Genomic DNA, 17,846 nt, shown 5'->3' with positions numbered 1-17,846 from the left:
TATTTTACAAATAATAGAATATTTAAACTATTATGTATTTAATATGTATTACTTTTTAAATTAAACAAATGCCTTTGAGTAGAGAAACAAATACCTGTTAATTTTGTTTCCTGAGAAAATTATAAATGAAATCTCTTGTTTGAAGACAGGAGACGTAGCTGTTAATTGAAAAGTGACTTACAGTCAACTTAAAGAATTATTTTAAGATACCTCCAAATGACTGAGGAATATTTTGGAGTTGTTAATGGAGAAGGTTTGGTGTCTCCCGGTATGTGGACTCCATTATTAGCTGCTTCCTGCTCTGGTTATGATTGGTTGGCTTGTTTTCTGTACGTAGACATGAGAAAAAGCTTTTGCTACCGGAGCTATAATGGAACCACTTGTGAGAATGAATTGCCTTTCAACGTGACAAAGAGGATGTGCTGCTGCACGTACAATGTGGGCAAAGCCTGGAATAAACCCTGTGAACCGTGCCCAACACCCGGAACAGGTGAGCACACACCCTGTGAACTGTGCCCAACACCCGGAAAAGCTGCATGTAAACCATGCCCAACACCCAGAACAGGTGTGCACATGGCTCATGCTTCTGCCGGAAGTGAGGCCGCTGACACACACACACATATGTGACCATGTAGTAAAAAGCAAATGTGTACCAAAACCGCTTCTGAGAACATCAAAGAGCATCTTAAGACCGGTCTCCCAAGCAGCCCTTCTTGGAGTTCAGATACTGATTTCTGGCATATCATTTGGGGAGGATTTTGGATCTTGAAAATAAGCTCCACTGCTAAAGAGATAAAATTTACAGCACTAGTCCATTTAAATTCATTGTTTTGTGCTGTGCTGGTTGATTATTCATTTATTCCCTGAGCAGATGTTTATTGAGCAACTACTGTGTGTCATTGTGCTTGACTCGGAAGGTATAATATTTTTATTTGAAAACTTAGAGTAATGTCAAGTCCATCAAATTCCCTAAGCCTTATTTTAGTTTCAGTCTTGAAAAATATGTAAAAAATGGATTTGAGAGGCCAACGTTGCATTAAAGCAGCCTATTGCCAATGTGTTTCTTATACATTCTTTTCCACAAAGGTATATGAAATTTTTAAGCAGAAAATAAAATTTGTCTTCATATGGTAAAACTTTTCTCACAAGTACACATTCTTTTGAAAGAAAAACTAAAAGAGAATAACTGAAAGAACAAACAAAATGTCCTAAAATTGTTGCTCATTCAGGTTCTTATATAATGTAGAAAATGGTTACCTTTAATAGTTGTATACTATTTAATTGAATTGTTGATGCTAAGCATTGAACCGATAGGACAAATGAACAATGAGTGTGCATTTGATTCAGGTATTGCTTAGGGTATATATATTTAAATGTTCCATTTAATGTGATGATACAATTAATGTGGGAATGAAATGAGAGGTAAGGAGAAAAATGATGAAGAGTGACCTGTGGAGTCTTTCTCCCTGGCTCTAATTTACTGGGCAGATGGATGTTCTTAACTAACTTGCCATCGTTTTCCTAACTTGCCATTGTTTTCCTTCGAAAAAACAAATGGAAACATGTTTACAGTTCTCTAATTTAAAAACTCCCATCATTTAGAAGGTTGCAGATCACTGGTTTGGGGAATTAAATACCACTTTTTGTAAGAGGAAGTAAAGGGCAGGGCTTAGGTGTATTTATACTGTATGCTGTATACTATATAAATACACTGTACTTATAATGAAGCTCTGCTTGTTATTATCTGACCTTTGGTAGATCCTTTTCTCCTTTCTGAAATGGATTCCCAATATATAGAATAGAGATAATATTTAAAATGACAGTAACTCATTCATAGCTTTATAGTAAATGAGAGAATGCATATAAATTATAATTCGTGCATTGCCAGGCAGTTAGACACCATTGAATTGAGCATCTATTTATTGCGTGCCTCTGTGTATGCTGTGGATCCTCAGTGAGTTTTGGTGGATGAAATCCTGAGTTCCTCCTCTGATAGCACTTGGCAGGTAGTATATATACAGTATGTGTTTTACCTGGTACTGTTCTCAGGTTTATTCACATGTGTCACCATGGGCATCAGAAGCAATCTGATTAGAGTAGATATTAGAAAACGGAAATTTTGGGGCACCTGGGTGGCTCAGTTGGTTAAGCACCCAACTCTTGATTTTGTCTCAGGTCATGATCTCAGGGTTCATCAGTTCCAGCCCCACTATCAGTATGAAGCCTGCTTGCATTTCTCTCTCTCTCTCTCTCTCCCTCTCTCTCCCCCTCCCTCCCTCCCTCTCTCCCATCCTCTCTCAATATAAATAAACTTAAAAAATTTCTTTATTAGAATTTTACATTTCTATTAGTTTGGTCAGTTATGAGTAGGGATAACTGTTATAGTTTCTATTTCATTCTATGATGCATTGTTTCCGATGCCTCAAATTTCACATTCAAACAAGACAGACATTTATGTTTAAAAAAATAAGAATTCATGTCTCATTCATTTTTCGTTGTCCATCTGTTTCACACTACAAGACTGTTTTGGCTCACCTCTGCCTGTTTGCAATTTGTAATTCCTTTTTAAATTCCTAACCTAATCTGGTTTTCCTGTGTAAATAAACGACCATTATAAAAGATCCCCATTTCCAGAATCAAAGGAATTTAAATGCCTAAAGTAGATATTTTGAATCTTGTAATGATTTCCTTCTAACACAAGAGCAGTAAAAAGTTAATGATGAAAATAATGGTAAAGAATATCTCGATCTTCTTCTCACAGAAGCTGGTACTATTAGCGAGTAAATATAACTGAAATTAAAATGTCTGCTTATGAGTAATATATTTGTCAGTGCAAGCACTGACAAGATAAAATGTTACTTGAAACGAGTTTGAGAATTTTAAGAGTGCATTTGCTTATATTTTAAAGCTGACTTTAAGACCATATGTGGAAATATCCCTGGATTCACCTTTGACATTCACACTGGAAAAGCTGTTGGTAAGTTCTCCCAGATTATGATTATTTTAATACAGACAGGTAGCATTATGTAGAAGTCTGTTCAAAGTTTAAAGTTCCATAAAATATAATAATCTGGAGTGTCCTCTAATATAGTTAGGCAAGAAAGAACTAACATGTTTACAGACCTGACGCACATGTTAATAATGGTATTACTACGTCAGCATACTCTGCTGATTGAGTTAGGATAGTTCCAGGACTATCTCAAAGTTTCATACATTTCATTAGGTTTCCTTTTCATGAAGACTCTAAATAATCCACTATATTGTAACCTTCACTTGCTCTTTTCATCAAGTATATGTTTATGTTTTTGGTGTATTTTTGCAGTATCCCTTTCTACTGACCTACCTTGGAATTTGCCGGATTATTAATTATTCACATTAATTTTTTCTAAGTGTACTTTCTGTTGTTCATTCTGCTTTTCTTCCTCAAAGATCAAGTAAGCAATATAATTTTAAGTCTCCATTACCAATGTATGTATATAATGAGGTACAGAAAATTAAGGACGCAGAGTTTTCATCATTACAAGAGTAGCAGCAGTTAGGGGAGCCTGAAACATAACTTGAAGAGGAAGCTTGACTCCCTAGGAAGTTTATTTACTACATTGACAGTAAAATCACCTGGTCTATTGATCAGCTACCTATTTTACCAACACTGTTTAAAGAGAAATTATAGGCTGTTTTATGGCCTTATATGCTTTTGTAAACCAAAGTATCATTCATATCACCCTTAAAATTTATTTTTGTGACACTGAGTGTGCATTCTCAGTCCAGCATACCCATTGCATTATCAGAGGTTTTTATGGTAAATACATTAAGCAGAACTGTGTATATTTGACTGAATCTGTTCAATTTCAGACATTGATGAATGTAAAGAGATCCCAGGCATTTGCGCCAACGGCGTGTGCATCAACCAGATCGGCAGTTTCCGCTGTGAATGCCCTACGGGCTTCAGTTACAATGACCTGCTCCTGGTCTGTGAAGGTAATCTGAGTGATGTGTAACCCCCTGGTCAGGAAAGTGTGGTGGACATAAATGATTTGGGGACAGTTTCCCAATTTTTACGGTTTCTTCTACAGTACTGAAGAGTGGTCACCAAACGGGTGAAGTGAATGTCACAGTAATGCAGTAAGGAAGTTCTTGAAATGGAACTGTTGCTCTTTCAGATATCGACGAGTGCAGCAATGGTGATAATCTGTGCCAGCGGAACGCAGACTGCCTCAACAGCCCGGGCAGTTACCGCTGCGAATGTGCCGCGGGCTTCAAACTGTCCCCCAATGGAGCCTGCGTAGGTGAGAGAGACCCACCGACTCCTGGCCCAGCATTCTTTATGTTCCCTGCACTAAGCAGTTGTCTGCGTTTTCCTACCAAAAAAATATTTTCAGACATAATTTTGAAATTATTTTCTAAGTAAGTCTTTTTATTCATATTAAACTATTTCGTCGTATATTTTAGATTTTTTTTTTTTTGGTTAAGTAAAAGAAATCTCTTCTCTTGGGTTTTCTTAAGATTAGACCTAAAATGAAATAGTATCTGTGAGATACCAATCACCATATAAAAATTGCCTTTTTTTTATGTCTTGGATACTTTCAACCCTTGCTTATTTTGATTTAGCTGTTGTTATGGTTCATTCTCAGCCTGTCTGTAATAATTAGTAGCAGGTTATAGAAACACGCCTGTGAAAAAATGAAGGAATCTTAATAAAAATCAGATATGTGGAACATGTGTTTTATTTTTTGTTTTAGATCGCAACGAATGTTTAGAAATTCCTAATGTTTGCAGTCATGGCCTGTGTGTTGATTTGCAAGGAAGTTACCAGTGCATCTGCCACAATGGCTTCAAGGCTTCCCAGGACCAGACCATGTGCATGGGTAAGAGGGAAGACCTGAGTTCCAGGAGGGAAGTGACCTGAGACCCGAGAAGAGTTTATGGGTCGGCCACTTGCTGTGACTGACGACCACGTCTGAAATAGTCTTGCAAAAAGTTAGCTGTGTTAAATTGTTTATGCCTTTATTGAATGTAAGATCTGTGAGCAGGGACACACCACAGTATGTTCTTTGGTTCACTGTTCATAACCTTTTTGCCCAGATGCTTTTCATAGGCTTATCACATACCCTGGGATACTCTGCATTATGTGGAAGTCCCCACGAGTAACCAGCTGCCCTTGCCCCTTCTCTGTTCCCATAAGAAAACCTTTCCAGCTGAAAGAGTGCAGGGGAGTAGCAAGAGTAGTAGGAGCAACAGTGTTGAGCTGAATACATAGATACACACATACACACCTTTTATACACCTTTTCCCAAAATCATTGACTATGTGGGACTTACCTGCTTCTTGTGTGCTTTAACTCTTAAAAAAATATTTTTAGGAGCAAATGTACCAAAACTCTCTAAAATGTCCCCGTAGCTAATGTAATGGGTAACTGAGCAATAATAGTGTTCAGCAAGAACTTGCCAAGCTGACAAGTGATAAGATTTCAAAGGCAGATGGGCTGGCTGGCCGTCATGGAGCCCAGCCTTGGAACTCCGTATAACTCCTTTAATCTGATGTCGACAATGGACTCTATCTTGGCCAAAACCATTCTCCATGCTTTGCACTTGAAGGAGGAAAATAGCATTAAAAACTTGGCTAGTTATAATTAGCACATTCTCAGCTTAGGAAAAGCTGAAGTTATGCATCTACTCCATTTTGGTATTGAAGGCACTACCTATATGAAAAGTAAAGTTAGATGTCAGCTCCACAGAACTGGTTTCCTTAATGACTTATAACAGGGACTGCCTGGGGAACGTTGCCTCTATGACCTCCCCTGTGGACATGGGCCATGATGGCAGAAAAAACTCTAGGAGATGCTTGTGCAAAAGACAAATAGGGTATCTAGCCCTATTTGCATGAACTTTCTCAGCATGCTTGCTCACACATGCTTCTCTTGGCTGTACTCAGTAAGAGAGAGAACATGATTAGCTAAAAAACATCTGAGATTTGATTCAGAGATTTATATGGAGAAAATACATCCTTGGTTCTAATAATTCATTCATGATAAAAGTCAGTGAGACTCCTTAATAATACCGCTCTTAAACAAAACTTTCTTCCTAAGGGACATTACCTTTTTTTTTTTTTTTTTTTTTTTTNGGGACATTACTTTTTTTTTTTTTTTTTTTTTTTTTTTTTTTGCATAGAAGAAGAGTTTCCACTGCCTGGAATTCATTGTGTAGAGAATCTGTTTTCTGTTCTAAGAGAATGACCTTTCTAAACATTTTTTTAAAATTCCATTTCTTGAAGGCTAATACTACTGAGTTCTAATAGACTTCTTCAGTTTGGATTCTATTAACTCATAAAATTTAGGAAACTAAAATTTGTGTTGTGCCAATCAAATTAAGGTATGTAAATTTCTAGGGGAGTGTTGTTGAAATTGTCTAGGGTTTCTGAAGACTGGTTTCCTTACAGAGTTGATAAGCAAACCCATTCATTAAAGCTTCTGCACTAAGGGGATGCTTGCTTAGCTATATGAGCCTGTAAGTCACTCAACAGCACCTCATCTTATAATTTTAGAATTCAGAGCATTCTCCACCTTGTGCTCATTTTCCTGAAATAAATAGGGGTTCCTAATTATTGAATGAGAAAAGTCTAAGTGAGTCTGTATTTTTTTTAAAAAAAAATGTAAATGTTTAACAGGCTGTGTTTTTCTAGTTAAAAAATGGAATTCCTTGGAGCCCATATTTCTTTGTAGATGTTGATGAGTGTGAGCGGCATCCGTGTGGAAATGGGACTTGTAAAAACACAGTTGGATCCTATAACTGTCTCTGCTACCCAGGGTTTGAACTCACTCATAATAATGATTGCCTAGGTAAGTACTGAGTCCTTTGTTGCTTCCAATTCATGTCCATGCAATATACTGAAATAAGGAATAAAACCAGAGTAAATCAAATGTTTTTATCACTGAAATTGCAAATATGTGCTGAAAGATATGTAATAACATTGACTCATTTCCAGTGAACTGAAGCCACGGTATCGGCTTAAATAATCGCAGGACATTCTGCTGTGTTGAGCACTTCAGTCAGTCAGTCAGTCGATGCAGGGGGAAAGGCCATGCAGATGATAGTAAATCTACTGGGATTACTCTACAGTTTGAGGTTATTTTTACCCCTTAAATGGGATCAAAGATAGACCTGTCATTGCCGCAGTGTTATTCCAAGTATTTCAAACAACGCATTCTTGATTTATATTCAAATACTGACAGAGCCTCTGACTTAAAAACATGTTGTGTCTTGAAACTTCATTTTCTGTCAGCCTTTGAGGCCTGGGCTGCCTTTTCCCATGGAAATGGTGAAACAGTGGCTAGGTGTACAAGTCAGCCCTCAGAAACCTATTTGATTTCAATTTTCGAACAACTGTAAATTTTCACTGGAAACTTAAAGTATCTGATGTGTGTGGTACAGGACTGTATCGTTTGTCCCTAAATGACAACAATCAAAACCAGGATTGAGAGTGAGTAGGGGAGATCCCTGAAGTTGGTGGAGGACACAGCAAGAGAAAGGACAAATAAATGTTGACCACAAGTCAGGCACTGCGCTGGTGGCATCACAGCTAATGTGTCTTCATTCACGTGGTCCTGTAATACATGTGAAAGCGACTCCGGCTTTCTACTACGATGGGATCAGCACAGCTCAAACCCACCTCTGATTTACACCGACAGATGCACCTCTCAATTTTGTTTTGGTTTGGTTTTCTTCTTCAGAATTCTGCCATTGTGAAAAAAATTAGAGCTAAGTGAATTTTTTTTTCCAACAACCATCTTCTTGTCTCTAGTTTCTCAGACCCTTTGTATAACCAGGGAGAACTAAAGACACACCACTATGGCTCTGAACAGATCGCATAGCCTTCAGACAACTGAGAAAAGTACCCAAATGCAGTCAGCCCTAAGCTTAACTGAAACAAGATTTTTTTCTTTCAGATTCTGTGTTTTGTCAGCAAAACATATGTCAGCAGTTCTAGAGTATTTTTAATATAATTTAGTCTTCTGCATTTAATATGCCCCATTAGTTGTCCATTAAGTATAGTCAGCTTATCTCCAGGTAAAGTCATCTGCAAACTAGGCTGTCAGGTTAAATCTGTATACGTTTTTGTCTCCAGGAAAAGAAGTATTTTTCATTTGAAAAGAATGGAAGTCTTCAATATATGTAAACCTTCAGTTTTTATCTGCTTATAAATTTGCATTAAATTAATATCAAAAATTGTGCTTGAAATATAATAGGAATCTGTATGATCTTAAGTCACTTGATCCTTATACTATGAGCTATTTTTCTGTGGGAATGAGGAATTGTAATGAAGCATGTTTCTAAATGTGTACCAATGAATATGCTTTGGCATTGCAACGTGTTACATCATACATGTGTAAGAGCTCTTTCTGAAAAGCTAATTCTCATTTGCTTACAGACATAGATGAGTGCAGTTCCTTTTTTGGTCAGGTGTGCAGAAATGGACGGTGTTTTAATGAAATTGGCTCCTTCAAGTGTTTATGTAATGAAGGTTATGAACTTACTCCAGATGGCAAGAATTGTATAGGTAAGTAGCTACACAATAAACAGTCCTGGTGTTTTGTTAAATAATGATGTGACCCTCCCCCCCCACCCGTACACACACACTTGGAAACTCCGTTCCCATGTCATGTGATCACATTATTACTTGGTGAAAATAAGATACCATGGGAAATTTTGGTGTAAGAACTACGCCAACAATTGGGAATGAGTTGTCTGAAATGTTTTTATTGGAAGAGAGCTTGGGACTATCCATGTCTCCATAAAAGGAGACAGAGGAAACAAATCAGGAAAATTAGCCTCTTGCCAAATGAGTAATACTCAAGATGTCAAAAGAGTATCTCAGGGCAAATTTGTTCATAGCGACCTGACAGATCTGAGAGACCAAGTTTAATTCATGTTAATGTCATTTGGCAACAGTCATCTCATAGTTAAATCATTTTTTTGTCCTTGTTTCTCTTCAAAGATACTAATGAGTGTGTTGCCCTTCCTGGCTCTTGTTCTCCTGGTACCTGTCAGAATTTGGAGGGGTCCTTCAGGTGCATCTGTCCCCCGGGGTATGAAGTGAAAAGCGAGAACTGCATTGGTAAGGTTAACATTTGTTCTGAGGTCAAGCTATTTGGTATAAAGACCAGGTACAGACCCTATGGAAGTATACGAAATGCAAAGCAGAGCGCGCAGGCCAAAGACCTAGGGGATGCAACGTGTAGCTGCCTACATCTGCATTGTAGAACCGTCAGAATCCATGTGAACGTCGAGTGGTGGGGGGATACACAATGTAGGGATGCGGGACTGGTCATGAACAGAAATGTTATACTAGTGAGGGAATTTTCAGTGCACTCTGATCTTTTTTCCAAATGTCAACAGAGACTTTCTACTGAATCTAAAGAGAGTCTACAAAAATTGTAATCTTTGGCAACCGATTTTAAAACAGCTATTAAAGGTGTCTGGAGTCCTAGAAATGTGGAGCAGAAAATCTTGACCATGCTGTTGAGACATTTTTTTCCTTGGGAAGGCCTCATGTCAAAACAGAAAATATTAATCCATTTGTCATAACAGATGTTTTTCTGCTGAAACTCCTCCAGCACACAAGAGCACTGTAACCACATCAAAAGTGGGCTCCAGAACTGCCTGGTGAACATGACGAAGGCCAACCTTTTTACAGTTACTTAATTTCACTTTTGTACAAATTATTTTTTACAGTCTTGTTGAAATTCAGAAGCACCATCTTGGTGTGATTCTTCTAACATGAAGTGATCGCGGAGCGTTTTCTATTTTGGGGTTTTGTTTTGTTTTGTTTTGTTTTTTGCCTTTTCACTGTCCAGTTAAACAAAAATCCTGTGTAGCTCTACTGTTCACTTTCAAGGGACATATATGGACAGAGCTAAAATTTACTTCATCAAATTTAATGATCTTTCCATTCACGAGATTTCATGGAGTGGATATATCCCTCATCTTTCCAGTTTGGTCTTTATATTTTTGCCCTTTCTTGGTCTGTGTAGTAGACTGTAAAACTGCCTTGTGCTTTGAATACCTAAAAGATAATAAGTACTCGGTGCACTTTAATAACAACTGTCTTGAAAAGTATAAGATCCTTCCTTCCTTCCTTCCTTCCTTCCTTCCTTCCTTCCTTCCTTCCTTCCTTCCTTTCTCTCTCTCTCTCTCTCTCTCTCTCTCTCTCTCTCTTTCTTTCTTTCTTTCGCTTTCTTTGTTCCGTGTTTAATCTCAGTTCTTCATTCTCCCTGTAACCCATCCCTTTGTGGAACAATGATAGTAGTGGTGTGTCCACCATTAGGAAGGAAGAGATGCAAATTCTTCTTTGTGTCAGAAAGACTCAGCTGCTTTTTCTCTTTGTGGAAAAAAAAAAATCTCTGATTCAGTAACATTTTTATTAATGCAGAAACATTTTTTTCTTATCATTAACAACACTCCTTTTTTGCATTTCTGAAAAACAGATTTTTAATCATCTGCACTGTGAGACTATTTCCTTCAGGCTAGAATCTCTCCTACCAATTTTTCCCAAATGGTTCCTAACGTGACTATATACAGACTTAACACACACATACACTTAGAACACCTGTACACACACAAGTTAATGACAACTTTCAGTGTATGTGACAGTGAACACTTGGCACCTTTTCGGTGCTGGGAATACAAAAAGATACAGTCCTTGCCTTAGGTAACCTTCTGCCTAAAAGAAAAGATCTATTTTGTAAATAAACCTGCCTTGTAAAGATACCCTTGCAGTCCACTCGGGTCAGACACTGTGCTGGAGGTACCTTCAGGCAGAGGGAGTTCAGGGTGAACTCCCTGTGAACTCCCTGTGAACATTGGTGGTGGGGGCAAAAAGAAAGGCAAAGAAGCCCATCACAATGGATTGGTGACACTTGAGGTGGTTCTTAATTATTGGATAGGAATTTCCTAATCAAAGAAAGGAACAGAACAGAGGAGACCATTGAGAAACACAGGCAACTTGAGTGTGGTAAGGGGCATCGAGTGGCAGGTGGTGGAACCTGTAAGTTTATGACTTGGAATAACTCAGTCACTAAAATTCTACAAATAAAAATGGATAAGGTAGTATGTAACTCACACTGTGGTAGACTGAGCCATGCAGCAGTGAACCAGACAGATCTGTCATGTCCTCATGGAGGTTACATTCTCACATGGCTGGAACTGCGTAATGTTTATTCACTTAGGTAAAATAACTCAGTAAGCACTTCAATGAAAAAAAAGGCCAAATGTCACTGGTAAGGAATCCTTATTTGAAGGAATCATTCTGGGATGAGTGGGAATGATGAAATTCTCAGATCCACGTCCGAGTCATCCTGGTTCCAGTAGGCACAGATTTTCAAGTAGATGTGTGTTTTAGAAAGACAACCTGGTGGCAGTGTGAAGGGGCGAGATGGGGATGCAGCAGGCCATTAGATTCATGGTAATCCAGGTGGCAGGTGAGGTTGAGTTTGAATGCATAGAGGAGGCAGAAGGGACAGGTCCCTGTGCTGTGCTGCCTGCATATGCAGGTTAAAAGGTCAGGAGGAGGAATACAGGTGACTTGAGGATCTTAAGTTGGATGGCAGAGAGGAGCACAAGAGAAGGGGACCAGCTGAGGCTGTGACACTTGCAGGATATGGAACAGTGGGTCACTTCTGGGGGACACACACATACCCCTATGGATCGACTGCAAGGAGCTAGAATTCTACTTTGCTGTCTGGGCCATACGGTTGGTTGAATCCGGGTATGTCCTTTGGCTTTTGAAGCAATAATAGTTCACTTTTAAAGAACAAGTTACACATATGCATTATGTAATCGTGTTTCATATTAAATAATCAATGGCTAGTGGGTTATTGTAGTATGGACAGGCTGTTTATTTTCAAAGACTGAACAGTGTATCTATTTGGCTGGATTAATACATTCTCCTGCTGTCGTCCAGATATAAATGAATGTGATGAAGACCCCAACATCTGTCTGTTTGGTTCCTGCACCAATACCCCTGGGGGCTTCCAGTGCATCTGCCCCCCTGGCTTTGTATTGTCTGATAACGGACGGAGATGCTTTGGTAAGTTTTGCAATGACTCCTGTGTCCTAATTTGCCCTTCAGAACTTCATAGCTAGACAATAACTCATCATACCACTGTTTGTCACTACAAAGTACATGACTGTGGCACCTACATCTGAGTTAAATATCTAGGTCTCAACACTAAACGTACCGGACACTTGAATTCTTGTCGCTGTTTCCACATATTTTTTAATTTCATACCAAAAAATATTTTTATTAACTTGCTTATCATTATTATTACTGTTATTGCTTCACTGTTTCATTTGTCACTGAACCTAATTTTTTGTCCTCTGCTATATGAGTTGCTTTTAATGTGATTTGACTTATTGAAAGTTACACGGATTTTTTTTTATTAAGCTGTAACATAACAATAGAAGGGATATGGAAATCATTTTGATATTAAGCGTAATTTCTCAAATTTCCTAGGGACATGATAAAAACACTTTTAACATTTTAGATAAGTATGTAAAATGTTATAGACAGGTCCGTTTAAATCAGCAATGGACCATTTCTAGACCTGTCTTTTCACTGCTGACCTCACCTGCATCCTGTGTTCAGCCCGTGAGAAATGTTCTGTCAGAAACAAAGTATCCCATCTTTTTAAATGACCAGGAAGGAGGTCTGTGATGTTTGCTTTCTTTTGACTAGATACCCGTCAGAGCTTCTGCTTCACCAACTTCGAAAATGGAAAGTGTTCTGTACCCAAGGCCTTCAATACCACCAAGGCAAAATGCTGCTGTAGTAAAATGCCAGGAGAGGGCTGGGGGGACCCCTGTGAGCTGTGCCCCAAAGATGATGAAGGTAAGAGCAAGCGTGTAAGACTCCACTTAGTGCTGGTTTGGGAATGTGTTTGTCAGTCAGCATGGAACTCGGGAATATTTGAAGGTGAAATGACTCCCTCATGTCTAAACTGGTCACCCTAGTCTGAGAGATTTCTTTCCAACGTGTGTATTCAACATGTGTGAGCGCAGGGTAGAGTCACTGTTACTTCATTTCTCCCCCCAAGGTCCATACTACTTGTTTTCAGAGGAATGAATTTGAGAGGTGCAGGGCAGGGGATGCAAGGAGGGGGTGAAAACTCTAGTCCCAGTTGTTGCACGAGTCCCACGTGGGTGTTGTATCACAGGCTCTGGCTCTCAGAGTCTTCCATAAAGTTTTGAGGAGCTGAGTCAGCATGACAGCCATTTGCAGGGTGAGATCGAGAGCCTCCCGGGTCTGGTGGTGGTAGTGTGGCCGAGTTGTAGGTGCCTCCCAGCAAGCTGAGAACTGGCCTGGCCCCTAGGTTGGAGGTGGCTTCTGTGTGTCATGGGCTGCTCAGCATTAAACAAGCAGACAGATAAGGGGCGCCTGGGTCTTGATCTCTGCTCAGGTTATGATCCCCGGCTTCTGATTTGTGGGTTTGAGCCCCATGTCAGGCTCCATGCTGACAGTGTGTAGCCTGCTTGGGATTCTCTCAGTTTTCTTCTCTCTCTCCGCCCTTCTTCGGTTCTCTCTCTCTCTCAAAATAAGTAAAGTAAAAACAGAAACAAAAAACGAGCAAATAGAACCAGAAGCCCTCAGTAGGCGGCACTCTGGAAAGGAGCTAAGCAAGCCCAGATGACCTCCTCTAAACAGGCTCAGGGTTGCTTTTGAAGTGAATCATAAAAATAAAATAAGAGTCTTGTTAAAAGCAGCCCTGTAGATGAAAATTAACTCTAGTTTTATGTATACTGTCAATCAGTTCTTAAGTTCTCTCAAAGCTGAGACCCTTCAGTTAATGGGGAATTTGTGTTCTCTGCAGTTGCATTCCAGGACTTGTGTCCTTATGGCCATGGAACTGTTCCGAGTCTTCATGATACCCGTGAAGGTGTGGTTTGATGTATTTTATTCCTGTAGTCTTCCTTCATGTAAACATACTATTGTGCGTTTGTTATATAAATCGTGTTTATTTTACTGTATCACATATAGTATATTTTAATGTATAGACATAGTGTTCTATAACACATGTGTTACATTTAGCAGTGTAAAATTGCATTGTATATTGAATACAGTCTATTTATCTGGTTAAAAGAAATGCTAACATGTTTTATAAGCTTTAAGTCTATGTTGAATAACTATACAGTTTTGACGTATCCTTTTGTACGGAGGAAGTTTATGGACAGTTCTCTATTTTAGATGTCAACGAATGCCTTGAGAGCCCAGGCATTTGTTCGAATGGTCAGTGTATCAATACAGATGGCTCTTTCCGCTGTGAATGTCCGATGGGCTACAACCTTGATTACACTGGAGTACGCTGTGTGGGTGAGTGTTGACCCCACATCACATACTTGGAAGGTTCTGTTCTATTTCTCATGTTCAGCAGAAGATCTCCAGGTGCCCCGGGTGGTGGGAGGATTTAGAGAGCCAGAATTGGCAGCTAGTTATAACTGCGTTTTCTTCTCCCTTTTTACATTTTCCACTTCATCTGGTTTATGTGAGTATGTAGACAGTGGCCCAACCTCTACCTTCCACCAAATATACAAACTCTGATGGGCCCAGAGATTTACACTTGCGAAAACAACTAACTGGGAGAGAAGTCCTTTTCCTTTGTGACTTCCCATCCCTGCTCCTGTAGCAGAAGACCACATCCCTCTCTGGGTTTGTGATTTCTTTTTAGGAAAGCATGGCTGTCTGAGGACTCAGAGATTTGCCCACTTGGTCCTTTTGGGTCCTCTGTGCTGATTAAAGGCCGGCCAGCCAGCCAAGGGCAGGGAGGGTGCGGTCAGGTGTGGCCTGTACAGATCCTGGCAGTGTGTGAGGGCCAGGTGGATGGATATTCATGGGCATGCATATATTAAGCTAACACTTCCCTAAATTTTTTGGCACTTTTTTATCCTTTTCTCAGATACTGACGAATGTTCCATTGGCAATCCATGTGGGAATGGGACATGCACCAACGTTATTGGGAGTTTCGAATGCAATTGCAATGAAGGCTTTGAGCCAGGGCCCATGATGAATTGTGAAGGCAAGTGATACCTCTCTTAAATACTATTTCTTCTTGGATCTACAAAGGGTCTCCGCTTTTACTCCTGTTTAGATACTCTACTGATGATTATATTCATCCCAAGTGTCTTTTCCTCTGTCTCAGTGAGTGTGGTCATAGCACCTGCTTTAACGCCCTAGTCTGATAGGTCCAGCACCCTGGTCACGTCCGAGTCGGCATCTGTTGATGGTATTTCCACTTGAAGTTAGCTCCCCAGCGTGCCAGTTAATTTTAGATTATTCCCTTGATAGTGTGAGTGGTATCTCTGCAGAATGTTGGTGCTTTTGTGTTAGCAGGCAGTTAACTTGGATGAACATAAAAGCAGACTCTCAGGCCTGTGGAAGGCACTGGTTCCGATTACAGTTTCGTTCCCTAAGCCTCAGCGTGGCTAGCTTCTTTGATTGTGCCCCGCACATGCATGGGGCATGTCGGCAGCTTGGGCTTGTATCCAAAATAGTGTATCTCCATCTCTAGCCCTCTCCTGTCTGGGATTCCCCTTTACTCTTGAGCAGCCTTGTTTGACACTAGCCCCCTCCCCTGATTGCCCTGCATAGAAGCTCAGAACATTTCTACCGAAGACGTAACTACTGGGTGCTGCTGCTGGCAGGACTGTGGCCATCCACAGGGTCATTTCAGGAAAACAAAAATAAAGAGAAAAATTAGGAACTTCTTTCTTGCTCGTCATTAGCTGAGTTCCAGCTCACCAGTAAAAACTACTTCAGGTAGTTGTTTTTGGTTTTGTTTTGTTTTCAGAGTTTATGGTTGTTATTTGTTGGAAGATGAGTTTCTTAGGTGCCACTTCTCCCTTCCAGTAGTGGAGGTTCTGTTATATGACTGCTTCCTCAATGACTGCCGAGTAAATACAGCAGTGTTTATTTAAACAGTTAACACTCCCACCTCAGTCCCTGCCTACCTGTTTCTTTGATTAGATATCAACGAGTGTGCCCAGAACCCGCTGCTCTGTGCTTTCCGCTGCATGAACACCTTCGGGTCCTATGAATGCACCTGTCCAATTGGCTACGCCCTCAGGGAAGACCAGAAGATGTGCAAAGGTAAGGCCATGGACAAGAGAGTACTTAAAACTTTATTTGCCACACTGGAAATGTATTGCAGTGATGTTACAGTTCTCAGCTATGTTCTTCTGGAGTTTACAGACCTGTATCTGACAGGATTTTGCTGGTAGATTTCCATTCCTAGATAACAGGCACCTACCTGATGGTCTGCCCAAGTAAGTCAAAGATAAGACAGGTTGAAGAACCCACCATTGTCACAATCCTGGGCTCTTATTGAAGCAAAGACTATCCTTCCCTGAACTTCTTATCATTAGGATCAATGCTGAAACTTTTATAAATCTAGAATATAGCCAACAATTGGAAAAGACTGGGCTTCTCCTTTCTCTGTCACACAGCAGTGTTTTAAGGGGAGACAAAACTAAGATGTAAAACTCAACACAATAGCCTGCTCCTCAGAATTTGTTTTGATTTTTTCCTATGAAAAATGTTTTCTAGATCTGGATGAATGTGCCGAAGGGCTCCATGACTGTGAATCTAGAGGCATGATGTGCAAGAATCTGATTGGCACCTTCATGTGCATCTGCCCTCCTGGGATGACCCGACGGCCTGACGGGGAAGGCTGTGTAGGTAAGGCCTGAAGGGAGGATGTCTGCTTATTTGAGACCCTATGTCAAGATAGATTTGCGGCACTGTTTCCAAATCATCCTAACTTCAACGCAGCTATTTTTCTAGATATTTCAAGGCTGTGCTAAAGCTGGATTTCTTCCGTACCAACATAACAGCTTCTAGGTAAAGCACAGGCAGTTATGTCTGTCCCAGAATATATATGCCTTGTTGTTTTTCATAATCCTGTGGGTACATATGCAAGCAAGTAAACACATAGGAAAAGAAATTTAAAAGCGAAAGCCCAAGGGGCGCCTGGTAGTTCAACTGGTTGAGCATTCAACTTCGGCTCAGGTCATGTTCTCACAGTTCGTGAGTTTGAGCCCTGCATTGGGCTCTGTGCTGCCAGCTCAGAGCCTGGAGCCTGCTTCGGATTCTGTGTCTCCCCGTCTTTGCTCCTGCCCCCTCCCTCCTTCCTGTCTCTCTCTCTCTCAAAAATAAATAAACCTTAACAAAAAGAGAGAAACCACAATTCACAGAATTTTTACCAAAGGGTGAATTCCTGAATTACATAATATAAAATTAACTTTCAAATGTCTACAATAACTATTTAATAAAGTTAAAAATAGATGACCTCAGAGGTACAGTTATATAGTAGTTCCTTCAAAAACACTATTCTGCCAAGATGTAAACCCAGAACATATACCTAGACTTGGAGTCATGTTTACAGACTAGCATATGTTGCTCAGAATCTAGGACAGGGCACATGCTGATACGAATGAGAGGGTACAAGTAGATAGTATGGAAGACACTGTTAACCATCCTGCCTCTTAAGGCACAGATGATCCATTTTCATTTTTTTAAAAAATTTTTTGAGTGTAGATGTGCATTTGAATTTCAGTTAACTAAATAAAATACATAGAAATGTGTTTTATTTTTTATGCCAGGAAAAAAAATTTATTTTTTTAATTTATTTTTTTAACGTTTATTTATTTTTGAGAGACAGAAAGAGATAGAGCATGAGCGGAGGAGGGGCAGAGAGGGAGACACAGAATCTGAAGCAGGCTCCAGGCTCTGAGCTGGCAGCACAGAGCCCGACGCAGGGCTTAAACTCATGGACCAGGAGATCATATTCTGAGCCAAAGTCA

General features: G+C 39.9%; 1 protein-coding gene across 1 annotated transcript in view; it reads left to right on the top strand.

Moving 5' to 3' along the window:
• FBN2 (fibrillin 2) overlaps positions 1–17,846 on the top strand; it is a 258,206-nt gene that overhangs the window by 212,016 nt on the left and 28,344 nt on the right. The window contains exons 41-55 of the mRNA XM_039236691.1: positions 338–490; positions 2,909–2,977; positions 3,853–3,978; positions 4,161–4,286; positions 4,740–4,865; positions 6,719–6,835; positions 8,425–8,553; positions 8,992–9,111; positions 11,956–12,081; positions 12,730–12,882; positions 13,862–13,927; positions 14,236–14,361; positions 14,945–15,064; positions 16,012–16,134; positions 16,591–16,722. Coding sequence (XP_039092622.1) covers positions 338–490; positions 2,909–2,977; positions 3,853–3,978; positions 4,161–4,286; positions 4,740–4,865; positions 6,719–6,835; positions 8,425–8,553; positions 8,992–9,111; positions 11,956–12,081; positions 12,730–12,882; positions 13,862–13,927; positions 14,236–14,361; positions 14,945–15,064; positions 16,012–16,134; positions 16,591–16,722 — 1,812 coding nt within the window. The remainder of the gene's footprint in view (positions 1–337; positions 491–2,908; positions 2,978–3,852; positions 3,979–4,160; positions 4,287–4,739; positions 4,866–6,718; positions 6,836–8,424; positions 8,554–8,991; positions 9,112–11,955; positions 12,082–12,729; positions 12,883–13,861; positions 13,928–14,235; positions 14,362–14,944; positions 15,065–16,011; positions 16,135–16,590; positions 16,723–17,846) is intronic.

This window comes from Hyaena hyaena, unplaced genomic scaffold (assembly GCF_003009895.1).
Source record: "Hyaena hyaena isolate Hyena2069 unplaced genomic scaffold, ASM300989v1 scaffold_115, whole genome shotgun sequence".
Classification (NCBI taxonomy): domain Eukaryota; kingdom Metazoa; phylum Chordata; class Mammalia; order Carnivora; family Hyaenidae; genus Hyaena; species Hyaena hyaena.
This window is presented reverse-complemented; position numbering and strand designations above follow the sequence as displayed.